Source organism: the organism of the source record quoted next, unplaced genomic scaffold (genome assembly GCF_019419815.1).
Source record: "Pyrus x bretschneideri cultivar Hongxiangsu unplaced genomic scaffold, Pyrus_bretschneideri_v1 Contig6, whole genome shotgun sequence".
Taxonomy (NCBI): Eukaryota; Viridiplantae; Streptophyta; class Magnoliopsida; order Rosales; family Rosaceae; genus Pyrus; species Pyrus x bretschneideri.
Window position 1 is genome coordinate 7472214 of NW_025999798.1, and position 26005 is coordinate 7498218.

Genomic DNA, 26005 nt, shown 5'->3' on the forward strand with positions numbered 1-26005 from the left:
TTTAGGTTCTTCTTCTTCTTCTTCTTCTTCTTCTTCTATTGCAAATCAACGGTCCAAATTTAATATGGATTTTTTTATTATACAAACCTCAAATTTAGGGTTTACATTATGGAGACAATATTCTTTTAGGGACACAAATTTTTTTTTTTTTTTTTAAGTCCTGAAATAAGGCCTCAAAGGTGCTCTTATGCAATGCATGCGACTATTGTTAAAGAGCTAACCTTGCCTCATCCTTTTCCACTATTAAAAATAATATACATCAACACCTAATTACATGCGTGAGAAGCTTACAATGCTACGTACAATTACTATTGTATATGTTGAAAGGATTGGTACAAAGGATTGGGTTGGAATGGAGAAATTACTATTGTCAAGGTATGTTGAAGGAATAAATGAAAAATTTGTGGTAAACTTGGAGTAGGAGATGAATTACTTAAGAAGAAAACTTATCTATTTCAATCCTACTCAGAATGATAGGATTAGAAATGAAAAATTTCTTCCATCACTAACCCCTTTCTAATCCCCTCAAAAAAAAAAAAAAAAAAAAAAAAAAAAAAAAAAGGAAAAAAAGAAAAAGATATTCTCTACCTTCAAGGTGTAAATTTGACACATCCCAACCCGAGATGTCCACTAGGACTCCGAATTGAGCTGTGTTGGCCGACACCTAGAAGATGACGAAGCCATAACGTGTATTGATGTGGAAGATGTGAATAAATTTAAACCTAAAAGTGTCTAAGTACAAGAGTGCACGGTGAGGGGTATGAACTCATTTCACACGCGATGACAGATCATAAGTACAGTACAGTAGAATAGGATGAGAATTTTACCATCGGTGGTAATCGCCTACCCCAAGATATGCTGATAATCCTCGTCGGTACGAAAACTTCGCTACTAGAACCTGGAGGGGCGAAAAACAAGGATGAGCCTGAAAATAAAGTTTTAATAAAAACATTTTGAAAGCGTTATAACCCCTCGCCATATACCCGTATAGTTTGTAGGTACGGAAAATGAATGCACATGTGCAGTAAAAACATAAGCATGCCATGCCATAATATCTCAGTAATAATAAATGTAAGCCAGGTGTGAGATCAGTCTAAACTAACATGCCAATCGGAGTCACCTTAATGTGACCTGTACGACTGGACCTATTACTCATCAGTTTATGCTAGCACATGAGTCGGAGTCACCTAGTGTGACTTGTACAACAGGTTGGGTGTAAATATGTACGCTTTAGTGCTATGATCACATGAAAACTAGCATTATGAGCGGGTCACCTATGAGTCGGAGTCGCCTAATGTGACTTGTACGATAGGGTAACACCTAACTTGGATCCAAGGCGAGCGTGTGGTGCGGGAGGTGAATAATCACGTGAAGGCTGTGCCCTGACACGGGGCGGGAGCACTAACACTGGGATGCAGCAATGATGAGCTCTAAATTAATATATGCATGCTCATATAATTCAACCATTTCAATCACATAATAACTCACCTGAACTTACCTGCGCCTCCGTAGGATCATTTGCCATAGCCACAAATCTCATCACAATGCAATATTTAAATATAACACATTTAAATCATGGCATGCTATGTATAATCAATTTAAAACATTTTCTGAAAACCGTAAGGTGTACACACACACACACACACACACACACACACACTATAAAAAGGAAAAAGGCCCACTCACTTGAGGTCCACGCTACAACTCCCAAACACGAATATTAAGGCGTCACGAATGATCGGCGCCTAGAACAATTATCAAATCACGTCTAAGAATTCTTATCAATAGAACATGTCACTTACAGATCCTATTTGGAAAGATCCGTACATCAGATTCCCAATCCGTAAGTTTCTAATATCCTCAAATATTACGTACTATAACGTATCAAAGTTTGGTGACGATCCAACGGTCAGATCGTTGATTGCTATAATAATCAAGTGGCAGACCTTAATGGAACTAGGTTCAAACGATTTGTCAATCGGACTTCACATATGGAATTGGAGAATCAAATTTAGCCTAGGAAGGTCAAGGGATGCCTCGGTCCATGCGCCAACTTGTCGGAAAAATCAACTATTTCTAAAAATTCTCAAACTTCACAGAAATGAAGATCTCAATGAGTAGAGCAAGTTTTATACCTGTGACCAAGTCCAATTTGGCCGGGAGAAGCTTCAAATAGCCACGAACCCACCGGAACCCTAGAATTTGGGTGTTCATGATTTGTCCTCAAATCAACTCCGATGCTTCAACCAATGATTAGGCATTGTTCTTGAGCTCGAGGGAGGGCTATTGGTGGTGACAATTGAAAGAAATCATTGCAGGAATGGCGGATTTGCCGCCGTGCACTCCTCGGAGCCGGCGTGGGTGTTCTTGTGAAACTAGGGTAAAAAACCCGTCAATCATGGGTGGAAATTGAAGAAGAAGGGCTAGTGAGAAGTTCCTAAGTGGTGAATGGCTGCAATTTGGCGGAAAAATCGACGAAAAACTATCAAAATAGCTGCAGAATGCATCGGGTCGACGGGGAGGAACCGGGTCAAGGGTGATCCGGTGCTCCCTCACTCTCTCATTTTTCTTCCTTTCTTCTCTTTCCCATTGGTCACTCACCCTCTCCCCTCTCTCCATTCATCCTCACCTCTCCCTCATTTCTCTCCTTTATTTTCCATCTCCACCGACCTCTCACCTAGATTTAGCTTAAAAAATATGGAGCCTTTCTAAAAATAATTAATTGACCATTTTGTCCTCGATTTCGTTCGTTAATAACTCCTTTGTTATAACTCCAAATTGAGTTTTGTTTGTGCCCACGCATTCATAGCCATGAGTACTATGAGGATATGCCAAGAAAACAAGTCTTACGTGACATGACCAGACGGTCAACAAAAGTCAACGTCTTTGCCTCAAAGGGCATTTTCGTAAGTTCACATTTAAAAATTATAAAGATTATAGAGATGGGTCGTTACAAAATTACCTTAAAGTAATTGACTTGTTGGAGCTCCATTGTAATGAGTCTGTTCGGCAGAACCTTACCAAGGATGAATCCACAGATCCTACACTCTGAGTCCATGATTTTATCACTAGAAAAAAGTAAAGAAAAGAAAGTTCTATTAAATTAATGTTATATAGGTAGCCGAGAGCAGGGGTTCTTATTCAAATATATGATTAATCTGTAAAATTAGAAGCTGGGTTCAATCAGACTTTGAAAGTTTGTGTCATTCCATAAATGTCAGCCAATTTGTCTATTAAATGGTTAATTAGTTTTAGGCTGGTATCATTTTTTTTTTTTTGCTGTTAATAGATTTGATTGTACCACACCTTTGCTTTTGTCACAAAAATGCGTTCTTTTTTACTTTAGAATTCCATTTTGACAAGATCTATAGATATGAAGAACTTTGTTGACATTAACGTGGGCATAGTCATATCTATTAATGTTCATGTGCTCACTTCTATGCATTCGAGGTCAACTAATTTAGGTCTACTTATACTTTTTTTAATGGAACGACATATTTCATTCGTGAAGGAGCAAATACATACAATATTTACATAAATCAAGAACATGACCCAAAATGGGGTACTAACAAAGATCTGAAAATATATATACAAAAGAATAATCTCATCATATGTTGCAAGACAATGCTGGAAGAGACAAAGAATTCATAAAAACCAATGCATGCAAGGTCCTGCCAACTTAGTTAGAAAACTAAAAGCATTAACATTATTCATTAGTAGTTGGGTCAACTAATGCAAAAAGACCGTTTCACACACACACACACACACACACACATATATATATATATACACATTTGTCACACCATGATAATTGTAAAATGTTGTATGGTTTATGTCAACTCGTGTAGTTAGAAAATATGATGCTTTGAATTGATCGCGTATTAGGTGATAAATAAGATTAATGCTTTGTTTTCTTAAATTGGTTATTGTGTGATCTTTTGGTGTGATTGACATAATATGTCATGTAGAATAATAGAAGTCAAGTTAGAAAAATGAAAATGAACATTATTTATTACCACGGTGAAACTTGAAAATATATCATCAAATATGGTGTTCTTCTTATTTATTTGTAAATGAAAGGAAATACAATATTCACTCTTCACTCAGAAGCTCCAATTACAAGCCAAAACACTGTTTCAAAACTTAAAAGAAAAAGGGAATGAAAACCACACCGGTACATTGGATTATGCCAAAAGATCACACAACCACTTATTAATACTTTTTGTGGGAGCATGTAGTATTAGTTTAGTTGTAGGCGTCCTGGTTCTCCAAGAGGTAGTTCTCAATCAACTTGAAGAGGTGAGAGGCCTTCTCCTTGCCAGCCTTAACATGCTCTTCCTTGATCTCAACATCTCCCTTGGTGTGGTAGTGGCTGGTGCTCTTGATAATGGAACCATTGCCAGAAGCGATCAACTTAGTCTCATAAGAGATCTTCTCAATTGTCTCAGAGATAGCATCTCCTTCAATCACACTGTATTTGTAGACAAAGTTGTCCTTGTCCACCCCGTCAATTCTGTGCTTCACGTAGCTGTATGTGCTACCTTCACCGAAGTTGATCTTCTTAATGGTTCCAACTCCTCCATCTCCTTCAAGGATCTCAGCGCTCTTCACTGCCTGTGGTGCAATCTTGGGGATGAGGTTGTCAGCATCAAGAACAAAGGCATTGAACAATCTAGCAGGGGGGATGACGGAGGTGAACTCGGATTCGTATGTGAAAACACCCATGATTATGAGAAGTGTTTGGAAAGTAGGAAAATAGGAAATTGATGAAGAGGAAGATGATGTAATGGGAGGTTTTGAGTTGTGAAGAAGTGTGGGAGGAGGTATGGTATTTATAGAGTGGGGCTGAAGGTTGATCAAAAAGTTTTATTATGCAAGTTCCTGCTTGGTTCTATTTCATTAACGTGGAAACCATTACTTTTTCTACATGGAATTTTGTATTTTAGTTAAGGGGAAGGGAAGGACCAACATGATATTGAATAAGAAATTACCCAATTAATCACGAGGTCGACTAACCTCAATTATATACATGGGTTTGCACTATTGGATTCCGTTTGATGATAAACAATAGTATGAATGAACCATGTGGGATTCCTAATAATTCAACTTTTGTTGTCTACTACTGTATAGTTGAACAATTTGAGTCATTTCCATTTGGCGGTGTGCTTAAATTGGTTAAAATGGACAAGGACTGTGCATTGGTATAACAGCATAAATCATACTTGTTACAGAAGGAATTATTTTGAGCAATTTCCATTTGGAGATGTGAAAGCCTAAAGCAAAAAGGTGCGCAATCAACGTCGACAAATTGCAACTAGCCAATGTTGAAATGCAAGTCAAGCCCCCTAATTTTTCTTTTTTTTTGGAAAACATCAAGTCCCCCTAATTTGAACTTCTGGAGTTTGACCAAAAAGGATTTTTGAACTTCTGGAAGTGCATACATTTGTAAGATACGTAACAATACTATAGCTAATTAACCTCCGTAAAATTTATTGGAAAAGTTAACAACTTGGTTCATTTTTATGTTAGGGTGTTTTTGATATGGTTTGTATTAAGGTTTACTAGTTGGATAAGTATTATGATTACTTTCCCATCTGTAATCAAGGTTTAAGATTGGTTTATTATTTGTTTTAGTAAATTAGGTGTTCGGAAGTACATCTCTTGTAACTTTGTAGGTATCAAGTCTTAGCAAGATTGTAATTTTTTCGTTATGTAGTATGCTTGTCAATTTGTAGCATTCTTCTTTCTTATATGTCTATGGAATAATATTTAGTGTTTTTCAATAATTTTTTTTTTGTCCCTTGATTTGTATACTAAATTTCCTATTGCATTGATATTCCTTTATGCAATACATGAGACTATTGTAGAAGAGCCAATTTCGCCTAATTCTTTTTCATTATTAAAAATAAATATATTGTCGACAACTAATTACATGCTTGTGAAGCTTACAATGTTGCGATTACTCCTTTCATGTATACGTACAAGATTTATATAGATCAAGAACATGACCTAAGAGGGGTTACTAACAAAGATATGAAAGTATATAAAAAAGAGTAATCGCATATGTTGCAAGACAATGCTGAAAGAGAGAATTCACAAAAACCAATGCCCTTAGGCCTTCTCCAACCAACCCGGCCAAAGGATTATAAGCTAAAATATAGCTTGTTTTGCCACGAAAATCGTCTCCAACTGAGGGTTAAGCTAAAGAGCTTGTGAGTCCCACCCGGTCAAAAATTAGACACCAGGCCAGCGAGCTGGTCAAAATGAGCCAGCCAACCAGCTTGATGTAGTAGCCCAAACACCAGACAAGTTCCATGCTTAATCACATGTCGATTGAAAGAAACAATATTGCAGCAGAACCTCTCCTAAAGTGATGCATCAACTTAATTAATTAAAGCGGATTTAGTAAAAAGTTAATTAATTAATTATCTCTTGTTTTCGTAGACAAAATAAACATTTTAATTGCATATTTTGCAAGTAATCCCATCCCCAGTATTGCCTATTAAAATTTCATAATATTATATATGTTGCAATCCTATTGGATTAGGAATGTGATTATGTAATTCCTAGTGTATCTAAGAGTATCTTGTATATTCCCTTTAGTATTTTAATTCCTATTAGAGATGTAATCCTATTAGGGTAAGGATTCTACCTATCCTACTACTATAAATAAAGGCACAAGGGGGTGATACAACACACACCTCAGAATTACATATCTCTCTTCTCCTTTTGTTGCCGCCGGCCCCTCTTCCTCTCTGTCATTTATACAGTTCAGTCAAATAAGCCTAAAACACATTATCAGCATGCTCTTGCCAGAAGCTAAGGAACTGAAGGATCGTAGGAGGAGGCTATATTCTACAAAATTCAAAGGCTTTCAATTGTTTTCTACCTATCAGGTTCTTCTAAAATAAATTAAGATATTTGCAAAAACCTTGAAGCATGAAAACATTCCTTATGATGTATGAACCCCCTATATTTATATTTTTCTTCCAATTATATATATTGTATATGTGTTCATATATTTTGTTAATATATATACTTGTTCATGCAATACACAATTATGCTATGTGGAATTTGTGAGTCAAAGCATTGAAATTAATTTAGAAGCAATTAGGGTTTTTTTTAACCCTATAATTCGAAAAAAAAAAACTGGGATTTTTTTTGCAGCATCGCTGCCACACCATCGTGGCACCATCGCCGGACCAGTGCGCTGGCCTGCAGCCTAGCCACGTGGGGAATGGTGTCGTTGTTGACACCCTGGACCAAGCACACAGCCCTTTGGGCTTGCCGTCACTAAACCACAACTAGGCTTCGGCCTAGGTTGAATAGCACATGGCCTTGAAGCCCCGGTCCACACCTAAGCCCACTCCAGTTATGCTAGGCTTGTCCATGATAGGGCCTGAAGCCCTGGTCCACACCAGCATGCTAGAAGTTTGCTGGGCTTTGCCCTTGCCAAGGCCCCCAACTCTGAAGCCAGCCCAGATGGCTGGGCTTATCTTTGTGGCTTAAAAACTGAAACCCAGCTTCGAATGGGGTTTCCTTGCACCACCCGCAAGCTAGCCTTGGGTTGGCTTGCCTCATGCACTAGCTTTAGCCCACAACGCCAGCAGCTTTGCTGCTGGACTTCCTAGTCACAAGGCCTATGGCCTACAACCATGTTCTGGGCTGCTCTGTAGCCACCCGAGGCCCATATGCCCCATTTAGGGCTTTGCCCTACTCACGGCACCGAAGTCTAATGTTATTGGGCTATGTTTTTCGAATCCAATGCTAATTTTTGGAATTCTAAATTATTTTAACCTGAATGTTATTATTATTATTATTTTGCTTCTATGATCGACCTTGTATGGTCCAACCTATTGAATTAATTAAAGTGACCATCAGTCCATTAATCTGACAATTAATCCAAAATTATTGACCTGAAGTTCACTTTTTAGCATTAACGATTCAGTAAATTATTTTGCTTCTTTGAACCGTTGACTATCTTTCGTAGTCCTGAAGCACTCACACTTGGGTTTCCGAAACAATCGACGATGAGGAACCAATTGTGAAGCAAGACGTGAAGCACCATCTTACTGCAAAGAGTCTTAAAGCTACTATTGAGGAACCAATCGACGATGAACCCGTCGACGAAGCTCAGAAAGCTATTGCTATGATCTTCATCTAAAGACACATTTATGATGCACTGCAGACCAAGTACCTCACAGAGGAGGATCCACGTACCCTTTGGCTCGCTTTAACGGATTGCTTTGATCACTAGAAAGACATTTACTTGCCTGAAGCAAGACGCATCTAGTAGCATCTACACTTCTAAGACTTTAAGTCTGTGAATGAATATAACTCTAAATTTTGTAGAATCCGATCACTACTTAAGTTTTGTAAAGATGACTTAACTAAACATGATCTCCTCGAGATGACCTATTCGACATTCAATGCCGCCAATATTGTCCTCTAACAACAATATAGGGCACATAAGTTCACCAAATTTTCGAATTTGATTTTTTTTATACTTCTCGCTATAAAGCAAAACCAACTTTTGATGAAAAATCATTAAGCTCGACCTACTGGCTAGAACGCTTAGCTTGAAGCTTATGTGACCAATTCTAGCAGCCACAACTGACGGAAATCCCGTTGTGGCCATGGTAATGAGTTGCAAGGTCCACCATGGACCTAAGGTTTGCAGAACAGAGGCCCACCTAAGGGAGGAAATTTGACCCACAATTGCCAACCCTCTGCCCCTAAAGCCCCAAACTTCAAGAACAAGGGAAAATCTACCGTTGAATTGGATTCCACTGAAATGGACATGTGCTACCACTGTGGATCAAAAGATCAATGGTCACGCATATGCCAAGCTACCCCCGAGGCTTTGCCAAGTATTATTCTTGTTGTGAGACTAACTTTGTGTATGTGGAACATCCCAAAGATGCTACTACAACTCTGAAGGTTTCAAATTTTAAGGAAGCATCCGCTCCGATGGAAGAATAAAGTTTTATTTTTCTAAGACATGTTAGGGTGTTCAAACCCCCCTCCCCCAATTTTAGGTTTATGGTTTAATTTTTGAACAATTTTTCTAAGTCTTTGGAATTATTTGTTTGGTTTTGGTTTGTTTTGAACTATGGATATTATTTCTCGAGTTGATTAATTGAATGAATGGAATTATACTTATGCATGTGACCGATTCAATTAATTTATTTCTAGGTATGACTAGTGGGGAAGTTAGTTGCTAGCTAATAATGTCACCATGCACACCATATTGTGCGAGAAACACTATTTTACTAACTTTGTACCTAAAAATGCACCTTTGACAACCCTCTCAGGCTCATCCAACCTGATAAAAGGATGCACTCAATTCTCCATGTTCTGGAATAATGTTGCTGAGTTTTAGGGATATTTAAGATAATCAATATCATGTTGAAACCATTGAAGAAAATGATTTTGAATTTCTTTGTATTACTTCTTACAAATATGGTCGAAAGGGTATTCACGAAAAGTTGGAATGTCTCCTGAGCGGGTTGTACATAACAACCGTTTGAGCCTTCGAGACATACCATGTGGCAGACCCTATGGATGGGTTCCAAGACACTCTTCTACTTTGGCATGATCGAATGGGACACCCCGGACAAGATATAATGCGCCGTATCCTCAAATTATCTCGTGGGCATTATTTGAAATCTTATCCCGGCCATCCGCTTTGCAAAGCATGTTCCCTGGGGAAGTTGAACATTCAACCCTCAATTACAAAGATTATTCACGACCCCTTTAAGTTTCTTCAAAGGATTCAAATGGATATTTGTGGACCTATCCAACCAACATGCGAGCCATTTAGATACTTCATGGTGTTGGTTGATGCATCGACACGATGGTCACATGTCTGCTTATTGTCCACACGCAATGTTGCATTTGTGAAACTCTTAGCACAAATTATTAATCTTAGGGCTCACCACCCTGATTATCTGATTGAGTTAATTTAACCGATAATGCTTGAAAGTTTACATCACAGACTTTTGACGATTATTGCATGTTTGTTGGGATTGATGTTGAATATCATGTACCCTATGTTCACACCCAAAACAGCCTGGCAGAAGCTTTCATAAAGAACATTCAAACAATAGCTCGAACTTTGGTTATGAGAGCCAACTTGTCGGTATCTGCTTGGGGCCATACAATATTGCACGCAACTATGTTGGTTCGCCTGAGGCCTACCTCTACCCAACCTCATTCACCGTTACAGTTAGTTATTGGATACGAGCCTGACGTCTTGCATTTACGTGTGTTTGGGTGCGCAGTTTATGTGCTAATAACACCTCCACTATGTACCAAAATGGGTCCTCAGAGAAAAATGAGAATCTATGTCGACTATGATTTGCTATCAATTATTCGCTACTTAGAACCCTTGACAGGAGATCTCTTTACCACACGTTTTGCGGATTGTCACTTTGATAAGACAATCTTCCCGTCATTAGGGGGAGATAAGATCACTAACATTCCCGTAGAATGCCACGAAATATCGTGGATTACTCCCACTATGTCTCATTTAGATCCTTGCACCCTTCAATCTGAAACTGACGTGTGATGTATTCTAAATCTTTAGAGCATCGCTCAAACATGCCGAATGCTTTTACTGATCTATCAAAGATGGTGAGATCACATATACCCATTACAACCGCACCTATAACGTACGATGTAACACCATCGTGGAAGGCTGAACTGTCCTCAAGGGTGAGGTGGCAGGACCTCCCACACGGCAAGGTACATTGGCAGCTAGCTAATCGCCTACTCCTACCCTAAAATGTAGCAAGCTCCCTGGTTCAAAGGATTCACAACCTCGGAGGAGGAAAACAACATAACCTAGTGACCCTAGTCTGAATTCGACCATTACTCACTCATCTGTTCCAATGCATGAGGTTATTCTATATTATGGTGATGTCTTAGATGAGATATACCGACCTTTCGAGAATCGCGATATTTCGGTCAATTACGCTGTACTGGATGAAGTTTAGAATCAGAATGAGATGATTATTGATGATGTATTCGCGTATACTGTTGCTTTCGACATCATGCTTAGCGATGACATTGAACCATATTTCGTTGATGAATGTCAACGTAAAACAGATTGGCCAAACTGGAAACAAGCAATCCAGGTCGAACTCAATTCGCTTGCGAAACGTAAGGTGTTTAGGCTTGTAGCTCCTACTCCACCACATGTGAAGCCTGTGGGTTTCAAGTAGGTTTTTGTGAGGAAACATAATGAAAAGAATGAAATAATGCAATACAAAGCACGCCTAGTAGCGCAAAGCTTCTGTAAATGCCCTAAGATTGATTAAGAGGAGACGTATTCTTCCGTAATGGACGTTATAACATTCAGCTACCTTATCAGTTTGGTAGTTTCTGAAAAATTGAATATGCAGCTTATGGACGTGGTAACCACGTATCTCTATGGGTATCTAGATACATAAATGTACATAAAAGTTCCAGAAGAACTTCCATTGACTAGATCAAATAATTTGAGGCCACAGAACACTCTCTTGATTAGATTAAGAAGATCGCTCTATGGATTGAAGCAATCCGGGCGGATGTGGTATAACCGTCTGAGTGAATATTTGACGAGTCAGGGTTATGTGAACAATGAATTATGCCCATGCGTGTTCATTAAGAAGTCATATCTGGATTTGAGATCGTTACAGTTTATGTCGATGACATGAACCTCATTGGAACTCTCGCAGTGACTGAGCAAATTGTCATTCACTTGAAATCGAAATTTGAGATGAAAGATCTTGGGAAAACTCCATATTGTCTTGGCCTGAAGATCGAGCATTGTTCGGATGGAATCCTAGTACTTTAATTGAACTACACTCAAAAGGTGTTGTGACATTTTAATGAGGAAAAAGTGAAGCCTTCGAGTATTGTGATGGTCGTTAGAACTCTAGATGCTACATGAGATCCCTTCTATCCAAAAGAGGATGAGGAAGAGATTTTGGAGCCTGAAGTTCCATACCTAAGTGTAATTGGTCCTTTATTGTACTTGACTTAATGCATTAAACCTGACATCTCATTCACTATTAATCTTTTGGCTAGATACATCAACGTGCCTACATGCAGACACTGGAATGGTGTTAAAGACATTTTCTGCTACCTTAAGGATTTGGGCTTGTTCTACACGCACAAATCCTTGAGAGGAACCGCCGCCCCCTCGGTCATCGGGTTGATTCACGCTTCATTGGTTACACAGATGCTAATTATTTATCTAACCCACATATGGCACGTTCTCAAACGAGTTATGTCTTTATTGTTGGAGACACCGCTATATCTTGGATGTCTACCAAGCAAACGCTAATTGCAACTTCTTCGAACCATGCTGAGATTCTCGCTTTACATGAAGCCTCGTGAGAGTGCTTTTGATTAAGAGCAGTCATGGAACATATTCGAAGCACTAGTGGTCTTACTTTCGTCGTTGACCTGCCTACGACGCTCTTTGAAGACAGTGTAGCATGTATCAAGCAGTTAAAGAAGAGTTACATCAAGGGAGACAATACTAAGCATATAGTGTCGAATTTCTTTTATTCACCAGCAACAACATCATCAAAATATTGAAGTCAAGCAAATCCATTCCCAGGACAACTTGGCCGATCTCTTTACCAAGTCATTGCCTAAGTCTATTTTTCAGAAGCTCGTCCAAGGAATCTGTATGCGTAAATTATCTGAGTTGAATTGTCTGTAGTTCTCTTATTTAGAAGCTATGTCTAACTCAGGGCGAGTATCCTGTAGCATACTCACTTGATCTTAATGTACTATTTTTCCTATGATTAGGAGCATTTTTCCTGTTGGGTTTTTGCTACCTAATGAGGTTTTGATAAGGCAGCCATCCTGGGATGATCATACTCCGTTGAGTTCACTATTTTCGTCCTGTTTGACGTTTGTTTAAGCCTTTATCCATGTTTCTCACTTTTCTCCTTAGTCTATGGGTTTTCCCCATGCCTTAGGTTTTACTATAGTGAGAGTTTGTGAGTTTTACTACCAATGCATACTTTCTTTTAAATTTGAGACTCGCATTCACCGTTGTGCCGACGACTTCATCAACTGTTCTATCTCATTTGTTGAAGATCTGATGCGATGTTTTGTTTGAGTATTTACACACTCAAATGGGAGTGTTGTAGTCCTATTGGATTATGAATGTGATTGTGTAAATCCTAATGTATATAGGAGTATCTTGTATATTCCCTTTTGTAGTTTAATTCCTATTAGAGATGTAATCCTATTAGGGTAAGGAATCTACCTATCCTAGTACTATAAATAAAGGCATAAGAAGGTGATACAACACATACCTCAGAATTACATATCTCTCTTCTTTCTCTGTTGCCGCTGGCCCCTCTCCCTCTCTGTCCTTTATACAATTCATTCAAATACGCCTACAACAATATATATATTTTTCTTATATTATGTATTTTTTTAGTATATTATCTTATGTACTTTTGCAAAAAGAATTATACCATGCATGTGGACGGACTAATAATTAAACCTTAATTTGGGCTTAAAAAAATTAATGACACAACCAGGACGCATGCAAGAGCCAAAATATCGTCAGGATTGGTCCAGTGGAATGTTGCATATATACGTAATTAAATTAAATTTATTTGATAAACCTAAAGTTAAACCATTTAGTGACGTTGATTTAGGTACAACCTTTTTTATTATTGGTTGGTTATTGTTCGGAGGTTTTTTTCGTTATAGAACATATTAAAAAATGGTCCCCTGTGGTTGGAGATGAGTTTTTTTTGTCAAAAAGTTATATTTTGGCCTATGACTCTTTGATCTTTTCGGTTGGAGATGGTATAAAATATGGTCTGACATTGTTTATTAAAAAATAATTTCTTGCAAGACTATAGGGCTAAACATGATCCTTGGCCCTCTCTCGGTTGGAGATGATTTTAGTGTTGCAGGGTCGTGCCAACTCAAGTAATTAGAAAACTAAAGGCGTTAAATTCATTAGTAGTTGGGTCAACTCATTCAAAAGTATCGTATGACATGTGTATACATTCATCTGTCAAGAAAGGGATTCTCTCCGGATCCCTTCCACCTAATCTACCAAGTTTAGTGATCTGAATCATTGAAATTTGATCCAACGGCTACAAACAGAAGCCCTCTTTAAAAGTTATAATAACTTTAGCCATTCGATTAAATTTCAATGGCTCGGATTACCGTACTTAGTGGATTACGAGGAAGGGATCAGGAGAAGATCCCTTTCCCACCTGTCATACCGTGATAACTATAAATGTTATATATATTAGGTCAACTCGTGCAATTATAAAATATGATGCTTTAAATTGATCGTATATTAGGTGGTTGAATAAGATTCATTTGTTTTTTTAAATTAGTTATTGTGTGATCTTTTGGTGTAATTGACATGACATGTCACATCGAATAATAGCAGTCAAGTTCGAAAAATAAAAATTGAACATTATTCATTACCACGGTGCATAAAAAGAAATTTGAAAATATATCATCAAATATGATTTTCTTCTTATTTATTTGTAATTGACATGACATGAAAGGATGCACAATATTCACTCCACTCAGAAGCTCCAATCACAAGCCAAAACACTATTTCAAAACTTAAAGAAAAAGGGAATGAAAACCACATATTGTTTGATGCCAAAAGAGCACACAACTACTTAATAATACTTTTTGTGGTAGCAGGCAATATTAATTTAGTTGTAGGCATCCTGGTGCTCCAAGAGGTAGTTCTCAATCAACTTGAAGAGGTGGGAGGCCTTCTCTTTGCCAGCCTTAACATGCTCTTCCTTGATCTCAACGTCATCCTTGGTGTGGTAGTGGTTGGTGCTCTTAATGACGGAACCGCTGCCAGAAGCCACCAACTTAGTCTCATAAGAGATCTTCTCAATTGTCTCAGAGATGGCATCTCCTTCAATCACACTGTACTTGTAGACAAAGTTTTCTTTGTCAACCCCATCAATTCTGTGCTTCACATAGCTGTATGTGCTACCTTCACCGAAGTTGATCTTCTTAATGGTTCCAACGCCACCATCTCCTTCAAGGATCTCAGCGCTTTTCACTGCTTGTGGTGCAATCTTTGGGATGAGGTTGTCAGCATCAAGAACAAAGGCGTTGAACAACCTAGCAGGGGGGATGACGGAGGCGAACTCAGATTCGTATGTGAAGACACCCATGATTCTGAGATGCGTTTGGGAAGTGAGGAAAAACTAATGGATAAAGAGGAAGATTGAGGATGAAAGATGATGTATTGGGAGGTTTTGAGGTGTGAATAGCTGAAGAGGAGGTATGGTATTTATAGGCCGAGGCTGCCTGAAGGTGGATGAATCGGTTTATGCCATTTCCTTATTGTTTAATTGGTTCTATTCATTGTGACGTGGGAACCATTACTTTTATACATGGAATGTTTGTATTTTTTAGGCCTGGCAAACGGGTCGTGTCTATCGTGTTCGTGTCGTTTTCGTGTAACACCTGTTATCTTAACGGGTCGTGTCGTGTCACACCCGTTATCTTAACGGGTCCTTAACAGGTCGTGTCACTTTACCCAACGGGTAAAGTGACCCGACCCGTTATGACCCGTTATAACCCGTTAAGAAAAAAATATATTTTTTTTAAATTTGCACATACCACACATTGCCACGTAAATATTACTTCAAAACATTAAAACATTTCTCGTTCAAGTACTATGTCTACACTCAAAAATAAAAGCCTAATAAAAAAATAATACATACACTACTAATCTATTACAAATATTAAATGTGCAAGGATAAAGAGTTTTTGTTTTTAAGATTGTAAGTCTTTCTCAAAAGTTTACACCTTCATTTACAAAATCTTCAATTTACATCGATCATCATGAAATTGTATTAGAACTTTGGCTTGATTTATTGCCTTCAAGAGTAATGTTGAAGATGAGTTAATGAGAGTGTTGATTACCTACACAATGGACGGCTGAGATTAAATCTCAGCTGATCCAATGGTTATCAATTTTTCAAATTTAATAAAATATATATATATAATTATGAAATGGACGGCTGAGATTTAATCTCAGCCGATCCAATGGTCATCAATTTTTAAATTTAATTTAATATATATAATTATTATAGTTTTTACTTTTTAGGGGATATAAAATTATTAAATTAATGTATATAATTATTAATATTATAGTTGATTCATACTTTTATTAAGTATATAAATTATAACATAAGATTTTGTGATATCCACATCCACTAGTGTAAATATTTTAAATTGAAGATCGAATTCATTCATTGTATTCATATAGGGTCAAGGAGTGTAGTTATAAAAAATCATCAAAATCGGAGTTAAAATAACCGTTAAATCGTTATTTTTCGTTTATAACCGTTGAAAAGCTTTGTCCCGTTACTTGATCTCTGAATGTTTTTTTTTTGTGATTTTTTGCTGAAGTGATCTCCAAGCATATACAAACAATTTTGACGGTTTGGATCGTTGAAATTAGTTTTGGAGAATTCGTAAAACGATAGATTGACTAACACTTAGAGTTTATTTATACTTTCACTAAGTATAACATAAGATTTTGTGGTATCCACTTGTGTAAATATTTTAAATTGAAGATCGAATTCATTCATTGTATTCATATAGGGTCAATGAGTGTAGTTATAAAAAATCATCAAAATCGGAGTTAAAATAACCGTTAAATCGTGATTTTTCGTTTATAACCGTTGAAAAGCTTTGTCCCGTTACTTGATCTCTGAATGTTTTTTTTTTTTTTTTTTTGTGATTTTTTGCTGAAGTGATCTCCAAGCATATACAAACAATTTTGATGGTTTGGATCGTTGAAATTAGTTTTGGAGAATTCGTAAAACGATAGATTGACTAACACTTAGAGTTTATTTATAATTTCATTAAGTATAACATAAGATTTTGTGGTATCAACCTGTGTAAATATTTTAAATTGAAGATCAAATTTATTCATTGTATTCATATAGGGTCAAGGAGTGTAGTTATAAAAAATCATCAAAATCGGAGTTAAAATAACCGTTAAATCGTGATTTTTCGTTTATAACCGTTGAAAAGCTTTGTCCCGTTACTTGATCTCTGAATGTTTTTTTTTTTGTGATTTTTTGCTGAAGTGATCTCCAAGCATATACAAACAATTTTGACAGTTTGGATCGTTGAAATTAGTTTTGGAGAATTCGTAAAACGATAGATTGACTAACACTTAGAGTTTATTTATACTTTCATTAAGTATAACATAAGATTTTGTGGTATCCACTTGTGTAAATATTTTAAATTGAAGATCGAATTCATTCATTGTATTCATATAGGGTCAATGAGTGTAGTTATAAAAAATCATCAAAATCGGAGTTAAAATAACCGTTAAATCGTGATTTTTCGTTTATAACCGTTGAAAAGCTTTGTCCCGTTACTTGATCTCTGAATGTTTTTTTTTTGTGATTTTTTGCTGAAGTGATCTCCAAGCATATACAAACAATTTTGACGGTTTGGATCGTTGAAATTAGTTTTGAAGAATTCGTAAAACGATAGATTGACTAACACTTAGAGTTTATTTATACTTTCATTAAGTATAACATAAGATTTTGTGGTATCCACTTGTGTAAATATTTTAAATTGAAGATCGAATTCATTCATTGTATTCATATAGGGTCAATGAGTGTAGTTATAAAAAATCATCAAAATCAGAGTTAAAATAACCGTTAAATCGTGATTTTTCGTTTATAACCGTTGAAAAGCTTTGTCCCGTTACTTGATCTCTGAATGTTTTTTTTTTGTGATTTTTTGCTGAAGTGATCTCCAAGCATATACAAACAATTTTGACGGTTTGGATCGTTGAAATTAGTTTTGGAGAATTTGTAAAACGATAGATTGACTAATTCCCTCACTTTTCGTAAAATGATAGTTAATAACTTAAAAAAAAAAAAAAATTCTCACCACTTCTATTAATTTTCATTTTTCCCTCTCTTTTTTGTTACCTTTTCAACTTTTTCTTATCATTTTCACTTTTTCCTCCAACATCTTTCCCTAATTCCCTCACTTTTTTGTTTTATTTTCAACTTTTCTTAACATTTTCATTTTCCCTCCATTTTTTTTTTCAAAAAGGGCGGCAAAGTTGGCAAATGGCAATGGCAAAAAATTGATTATTGAAATTTGAATGGAAACAAATCACATCTGAGTTTGACGCATCAAATTTCAATGGATGCAAAATCATGCAAATATGCAATGCATGATCATGCATATTAAATTATTAATTAATAATTATTACAGTTTTTATAAAATTTAATATATATATATATATAATTATTATAGATGGACTTAATATTTTGGGGGTATAATTATTATAGTATATATAATTATTATAAATTTATAATTATTATAAATTTTATAGTTAATTATTTATATATATATTTATTATAATTTTTAGGGGTATAAAATTGTAAAATTAATGTATATAATTATTACAGTATTTTTTTAGGGTTATAAAATTATAAAAATAATATTCTGCTTATCGTGTTTGGTGTTACCCACGTGTATACCCGAACCAACCCGTTATCTTAACAGGTGCTTATCGGGTTACCCGATAAGACCCGATTCGTTATCGTGTCGACTCAAACACCTGTTAATTTCGTGTCGTGTCGGGTCGGGTTATCGGGTCGTGTCAGAAATTGCCAGGCCTAGTATTTTTGCCAAGCGAAGAACCATCTGCTAATTGAATAAAAAAAAATATAGCCATTTAATCCACGAGCTCAATTATTTCTATCCCACTGTTTTATATATAGAAGTTAAAATTTTGCATTTGCATGCAATGACTGCTAATAACCACATTCTCTGACACTGTAGCTACTTTTACACTTTCTGTGAGAACCAGAGCATTGCAATTGGAATTCCTTTTCAGTAATTGACTAAGCTTATTATTTTCTATATTTTTTTAGTCCAAAACTGACACCTGTGTCTCAATCAACAATGACTGCCATTGGGCCATTGGCTATGAATTGAATAATTCTGATAAAGTGAACACTTCACCTTAGTTGTGGCAGGGCTAGCTTATCCTCTAATCATTTCATATCGTATAAGCAAAAATGATCAGACGAGACTACAAAAATAACCACTTTGTTCTTTGTCGGGTATTGAGATTTGAAACCAAATTGGGCCGTTTTGTTGTCTCCTATATTTATCTAATTTTGTATATTCACAATCAAAATGATCATTGGCTGTGTACATAAAATAGTTAATAGATACGATCATACGAGGACTGTGTATTAGGACATTGTTATAATTGAACATTTTGAATCTTGCCTTTTCCGTTTGAAGATGTAGAAACCCCACTTAAAAGGATGGGCAATCAATGTTGACTCAATGCAGCCATATGTTGAAATACAAGTCAAGTACCCTAATTTGAACTTCTGGAAGTGCATACTAGTTGTAATGTAGTAGGGATAACAATATTATGAAGCAAACAGCAATTTGTAAAACAAGGTTTCACTAATTGGGCATTAGACACCAATTCATTTCTAATAATCCTTGGGTACTCCCCTTTTAATTTTATCCAATGATGTTTTAAAATATTTTATTGTATTAAAAAAATGGACATGTTATTTAATTTTTCTTGGGCTTTGAAAAAAGATACACATGATATTTTTTTATTGAACCAAATCAGAAAGTGAGTACTTAAGTATTATACATTCATTTCATCCCCATCAATGTACTAATTAACCTCAGTAAATTACATTCGTACGGTTTCATAAAAATTTTAGTTGTGAGGACTCTCAACAGTCTATATATGAGATCACTACAACAAAATGGTATGTTATTGAGGAAATCTTTTGGAGGAAACCTAGTTTTCTCACTATAGAACACTTTTTGCAAGGATATTATTTCGTCTTCGCAAAAACTGACCCAATTTTGATTGCAAGTCATGTCCTTACTCTAGCGAGAAATTTAAATGTTTTGCAAGAAAACGTTTCCTCGCTGTCGACAGACTCTTAGCTTGGTAATCTACCTTTACTCACTGTAGTGTGTAAAAGTTTTAGGGTTTAACAAAATAGAGACTTTGAGTGAGGACTTTTTTTTCTCTCGCTAAACTACGTTTTTGTTGTAGTGAATGTACAATTGGATCCACGTACATTAACAATTAACAATTCATCATACGCCCTTTTGGACGGGTTTATTAAGAGGGTGTCTTCCGTATAAAATAAGTGGATCGGATTAGATTAGACCAGTCCAATTTGATATGAGAGGGCGCCAAACACCTAGCTCCATATTAATAGTCCTATCCGGTGCTATATACAACGTACCACGCGGGGCCTTAGTGATTGATCTATGTCTTGATAAATGATATATATCATCTATTTGCTAAAGTGTCTTTAATGCTCCTTCTGTAATTGATATATGTCTTGACAAATGAATGTATATATCATCTATTATCTGAATATTAGATGATACATACATTCATTTATCACATTATATTAAAAAAAAAAAATTTGGTAATTGTCAAATTATATAATGGTTAGTCCAACTCGTGTTGTTAGAAAATATGATACTTTAATTTAAGAGTAATGTTAATTATAGTTTTAGATCACAATTGCAATACATTTTATGTGTCAGTTGATACGGTGTGTCATATCATGCCATGGTGCATGATAAGGGGAAACTTGCATACATATGCATATTATTCAAATCCATTAGTTTCTTTTTATTTTTATATGAAAAGACATACAATATTCACTTTTCAATGAAAAGCTCCAATAACAAGCCAAATTACAAGCCAAAACACTACTTCAGAAGTTTAAAAAACAAAAAGGAAATGAAAATAGTTGTTTGTTGACATAAGTTTTGATGTCATATAATTTAGTTGTAGGCGTCTTGGTGCTCTAAGAGGTAGTTCTCAATCAACTTGAAGAGGTGGGAGGCCTTCTCTTTGCCAGCCTTTACATGCTCTTCTTTGATCTCAACATCACCCTTGGTGTGGTAGTGGCTGGTGCTCTTGATGACGGAACCACTGCCGGAAGCCACCAACTTGGTCTCATAAGAGATCTTCTCAATTGTCTCAGAGATAGCATCTCCTTCAATCACACTGTACTTGTAGACAAAGTTGTCCTTGTCCACCCCATCAATTCTGTGCTTCACGTAGCTGTATGTGCTACCTTCACCGAAGTTGATCTTCTTAATGGTTCCAACTCCGCCATCTCCTTCAAGGATCTCAGCGCTCTTCACTGCCTGTGGTGCAATTTTGGGGATGAGGTTGTCAGCATCAAGAACAAAGGCATTGAACAACCTAGCAGGGGGGATGACGGAGGTGAACTCGGATTCATATGTGAAAAGACCCATGATTTTGAGAAGTGAATGGAAAGTGAGAAAAGAATAACTAATGAAGAGGAAGATCTAAGAAAGAAAGATGATGTATTGGGAGGTTTCTTGAGATGTGAAGAAGTGAGGAGGAGGTATGGTATTTATAGGCTGAGGCTGAAGGTGTGTGAATCAAAAGGTTTATGCAAGTTCCTAATTGTTTAATTGGTTCTATTCAATATGACGTGGGAGCCATTATTTTTGTACAAGGAATTTTGTAGTTTAGTCAAGGGAAGGACCATGTGGAAATTGAATAAGGTACCCAATTAATCCACGAGGTGGACTAGTTAAACCTCAAATACTTATTGTCTTGGTGTTCGCTACAAGTTAAAATTTCCATGTGCATGCAATGAGTACTTTAGAAATGATCAGATTCTCTCACATCAAGTAAACAAACTGACACCTTTTGTAATTCTGTTTGATAATTTTTTCTATATAATCGACGCTCCAATTTATTTGAACTATAAAGAGGAAGAGGAAGATTTAACTCGAACATTAGAGTATATAGGCTTCCTTCCTTCTTCCTTTCCAGTCAAATACCGAAACTTGGGCTTCAATGAACACTAGCTGCCAAGGGCTGTGACTAAACCTCATGTTGCGATCACTTCACATTTTCTTCCGCCCTCTATAATTTCATATCGTATGAGCAGAAAAAATAGAGCTACATAACAGCTGTTATAATTGACAATACTGAAGAAGTTTTCTAAATCTTTGATGGAAACTTCATCTCTCCAATGTGCGATATTCTCCTCAACAGCCTTGTGTTTTGTTCTCGTTGATACTCAAATTTGAAACCAGCTTGGGCTGCACCGATAGGCTATATGATATGAGCAAGTTGACAGAAATTTTGTCTGATTAAACAGTAATTTAGTTTATCTGAGACAATGCATGGTGGTGTGATAATTCAGTGTTTATCAAACACTAATAACAGCTGTTTTATCTCGGATTAGAGCACAAAAAATATCCTTAATTGTTATATAAATTCTATATTTTAAGCCATTTCAATTTGTAGATGTGATCAAAACCCAACTGAAAATGATGGGCAAACGACATTGACCCATTGCAGCCTATTTTGAAATGCAAGTGTATATCCTAATTTGAACTTCTGGAAGGTGTATACTAGTTGTGAAGTAGTAGGGACAACCATATTCTGAAACAAGTTGGTTTGGTCAATTAGAGATCACACACCGACCCATTTGATGCCCAGTAGGGTACTTGCTAATTAACCTCGGTATTATTGTAATTCAAATCTCACTTACGAACAATTCATGTGAATTCGAAGAACAGAAAATCTAAGAGGAAGTGATCAACTTCATTCTTTTTCGGGTTGCCTTCCCTTGGTCCCCATTAATGAAAGGTACACCTAAAAGAAAAGCCTATACTGAATGGTTAAAGATTTCAAACCAATTTTTTGTTACTTATACATAACACCTTTACAACAATTTTACAGTTAAAGATTTCAAACCTAGGGTTAGATACTTAGAATGATATTATTGATAATTGTAAGTTCTTATAAATGCATACTATAGAATATCATACATACAATACAGAGAAGTGTTGAGTATATCAATCTCACATCATGAAAAACAGGAGCTTGCATGTGCTTATAGTAATTGGGCAATTCCCCATATTGCCAATTGGTTTTATGGTGGAACCTCAAGTTTCTTCATAGTACCAGAGCAAGTTGTCCCGTGTTTAAAGCTTAACGGCCACATGTACTCCATATCTCCCTGTTTGTATGAGTTATACGTGAGAGGGTGTGTTGAGCGTATCAATCTCACATCGGAGAAATGGACTTTTGCATGTGTTTATAAGTAATTTGGTCACTCCCCATATTGAAAAAAAAATGGTTTTGAGAAGTAACATTATGCTTCTGCTTTTTGCTACTTTTCCGCTTAAAATGACCTGTGACGTTGTAAATAAGTGGACTTATCAAACACAAATTTTACTCGAACTTCTTTTCATCCCACTTAAAATGACCCGTGACTTTGCAAATAAGCAGACTTATCAAACACAAATTTTACTCGAACTTTTTTTCATCCCCGCTTTTAAAATAATTTAAGCAGAAACTTTACCAAATTGATTGTACTTAACTTTTTTTAACAAACGATATTACCTACATTAAAGGAGTGAGGGATTGGGCTAAGCCTAACAATGGGCTAGCAATAATATGGTAAAAATTCACTTTTGGCGAGAATCAAACCTAAGACCTCTCACTTACAAGTGAGGGAATACCACTAAACCATAGTACTAAGTGACATTTATTGTATTTTTAGTTTGGCTATATTACTCTTAGGTACAATTGTTTTAGGTGTTCAAACATAAAATAAAATTGAAAAGCATCGAGTTTTACAAATCATAACTAATGTCTAAGCCCCAAGGAATTTGACCCGCAACCATTCAAACACAATTTGACCCGAACATCTTTGAATATGATATGATATTCAATCATAAACTAGGCTAAGAAGAATTAGATCATTGTTATCTGTATAAAAGTAATCGAATGTGGTTTCATTTATTGAGATTAAAATCAAACACAATATCACAATATTACACTTGAATCATAACTTCAGATTGCGAATAAAAACTCCTTCTGTATGAGCAAAAGTAAAAATCGAAAGCCACACCGCTGAAGAAACAGAAAAAAGGAGAGGACATAAAATTTGTTTCCCCAACTCTTAGCATGCAGAATCATATGTAGATCGATGGTTTTAGTTATAGGCATTAGGGTTGGCCACAAGATAGTTCTCAATGAGCTTGAACAAACCATGGGCCCTTTCTTTGCCAGCCTTAACATGTTCTTCCTTGATTTCAACATCTCCCTTAGTGTGGTAATGGCTGATGCTCTTGATGACAGAACCACTACCGGAAGCCACCAACTTAGTCTCATAAGAGATCTTCTCAATCTTGTCAGAAATGACATCTCCTTCAATCAAACTGTAATTGTAGACAAAGTTATCTTTGTCAATTCCGTCAACCTTGTGCTTCACATAGCTGTATTCACTTCCTTCACCAAAGCTAATCTTCTTGATGGTTCCAACACCTCCATCTCCCTCAAGAATTTCAGCAGTTTTAACTGCTTGTGGAGCAATCTTTGGGATGAGGTTGTCAGCATCAAGAACAAGAGCATTGTACAACCTAGCAGGAGCGCAGACTGAGGCGAATTCAGTTTCATATGTGAAGACACCCATGGTGATGATTGAGAGCTTAGAAACTGGTCAAAGTAAGAATGAAATGTGAAGGAAGAAAAGAGAAATTGATAATGAAGGTATTTGATGGTGGAAGATATGGAGGTGGTATTTATAGGTTATTGGTGAGGGGCTGTCGTGTAATGTGGACCCCTACTGATAGAGAAATTTGGACAGTATTTAGTTTCCCATTGGTTGTTTCCAATTTGAACATTTTAGTCAAAGAAAGGCACCTCTAGAAGTTGATTTTGTAAATTCCAACTTAATACGACTAGCTGGTGTGCTAATTAATAATGTGGAAATTTTTTTAATAGAAAATGTTAACACTTGATGATCGGAATATTACAGCAGAGCTAGTGTGCTAAGACCTGGTTTGGTACTGAGGTGATTCTGAAAAAAGCTGCTATCAAAAAAAGCTGGGAGCTGTTTTTGTGTTTGGTAAACACTCAGCTTCAGCTTTTTTTCACAGTTTTGGATGAAAAAAAGCCAAAAACAAGAAGCTGCAAAACCTAGCTTTGAAAAACTGGCTTTTTTTCACATCTGTTTTACATAAAAGTTTACCAAACACTCTAATACTGCTTTTTTTTTTCAAAAGCACTTTTACAAAAAAGTTTACCAAACACTCTGCTGCTTTATTTCACAGCTGCTTATTCTCACAGCACAGCAGAAGCAGCTTTTTTTCAAAGCACAGCAATACCAAACCAGCCCTAAGTCTGTTGACTACTGACTCAATAATATCTTTATGGATTAGAATAAACCTAAGTTCCCTTTTTGATTCTATCTACATATCTGAACTCTTTGATCAACGTAAGGACTGCCATGAAACTACAATGTTACTCGTTCCCAAGTGTTTTATTCAATTGGGATCGCATGATCGGTTTAGAATATCGTCACATTAGTGTTTCTGAAAATTTGACATAATATTTATAGTGGGGTTGTTTGAATGAGCCTGAATATTGATAAACAACCAATCATAGTATTTGTACGTTATATAATCGATTCTATGCCACGAGTTTAGTTCCGTTATACACATGCATGCTTGTTTGTTCTCATTTATCACACCAGATGGTGCATTAATGTAGTTCAAATACGTGGTCTCTCTAGTATTTTCCATCAACTAAATGTAATGGTCTCACTGAACTCTAAAGTTATATCATGACTTTATATTACAATAAAAAATAACAGTAGTTTTTCAATGCATTAGAAATGGTTTAGCTATAATTACAGCCAAATATAACTTTTGGCTATGAATTTTCTTATGCATTGGAGATAGCTTAAATCTAAAGAAGGAGGGAAAAAAGGACATTAAATCTCTTAACCTGCACGAGCCTTTTTATAAATAGTGAAAGAACTTGAAGTTCTGATTTTCTTTCACTATTTATATTTTCAAAAGATTTACAAGTATTTTGCTCAAAAGAATTGATGCAAATTTAAGTTTGGGCCCACCGTCACTTGATTATTCCTTTCAAGAC

The 26005-nt window shown here is 36.1% G+C and overlaps 4 protein-coding genes across 4 annotated transcripts; all 4 read right to left on the reverse strand.

The window, feature by feature from the left end:
- Window positions 1-4036: 4036 nt before the first annotated feature.
- On the reverse strand, window positions 4037-4823 carry LOC103939043 (major strawberry allergen Fra a 1-3-like). Its single transcript, XM_009349097.3, has one exon. It carries the CDS (start codon window positions 4723-4725, stop codon window positions 4246-4248), a length of 480 nt encoding a protein of 159 aa, XP_009347372.1. The 5' UTR covers window positions 4726-4823; the 3' UTR covers window positions 4037-4245.
- A 9669-nt stretch (window positions 4824-14492) lies between these two features.
- On the reverse strand, window positions 14493-15398 carry LOC103939041 (major strawberry allergen Fra a 1-3-like). Its single transcript, XM_009349095.3, has one exon. It carries the CDS (start codon window positions 15180-15182, stop codon window positions 14703-14705), a length of 480 nt encoding a protein of 159 aa, XP_009347370.1. The 5' UTR covers window positions 15183-15398; the 3' UTR covers window positions 14493-14702.
- A 5270-nt stretch (window positions 15399-20668) lies between these two features.
- On the reverse strand, window positions 20669-21394 carry LOC103959347 (major strawberry allergen Fra a 1-3-like). Its single transcript, XM_009371697.3, has one exon. The coding sequence runs from the start codon at window positions 21325-21327 to the stop codon at window positions 20848-20850; it is 480 nt and encodes a 159-aa protein (XP_009369972.2). The 5' UTR covers window positions 21328-21394; the 3' UTR covers window positions 20669-20847.
- Window positions 21395-23835: 2441 nt separating this feature from the next.
- On the reverse strand, window positions 23836-24586 carry LOC103959354 (major strawberry allergen Fra a 1-3). Its single transcript, XM_009371703.3, has one exon. It carries the CDS (start codon window positions 24534-24536, stop codon window positions 24057-24059), a length of 480 nt encoding a protein of 159 aa, XP_009369978.2. The 5' UTR covers window positions 24537-24586; the 3' UTR covers window positions 23836-24056.
- Window positions 24587-26005: the final 1419 nt, after the last annotated feature.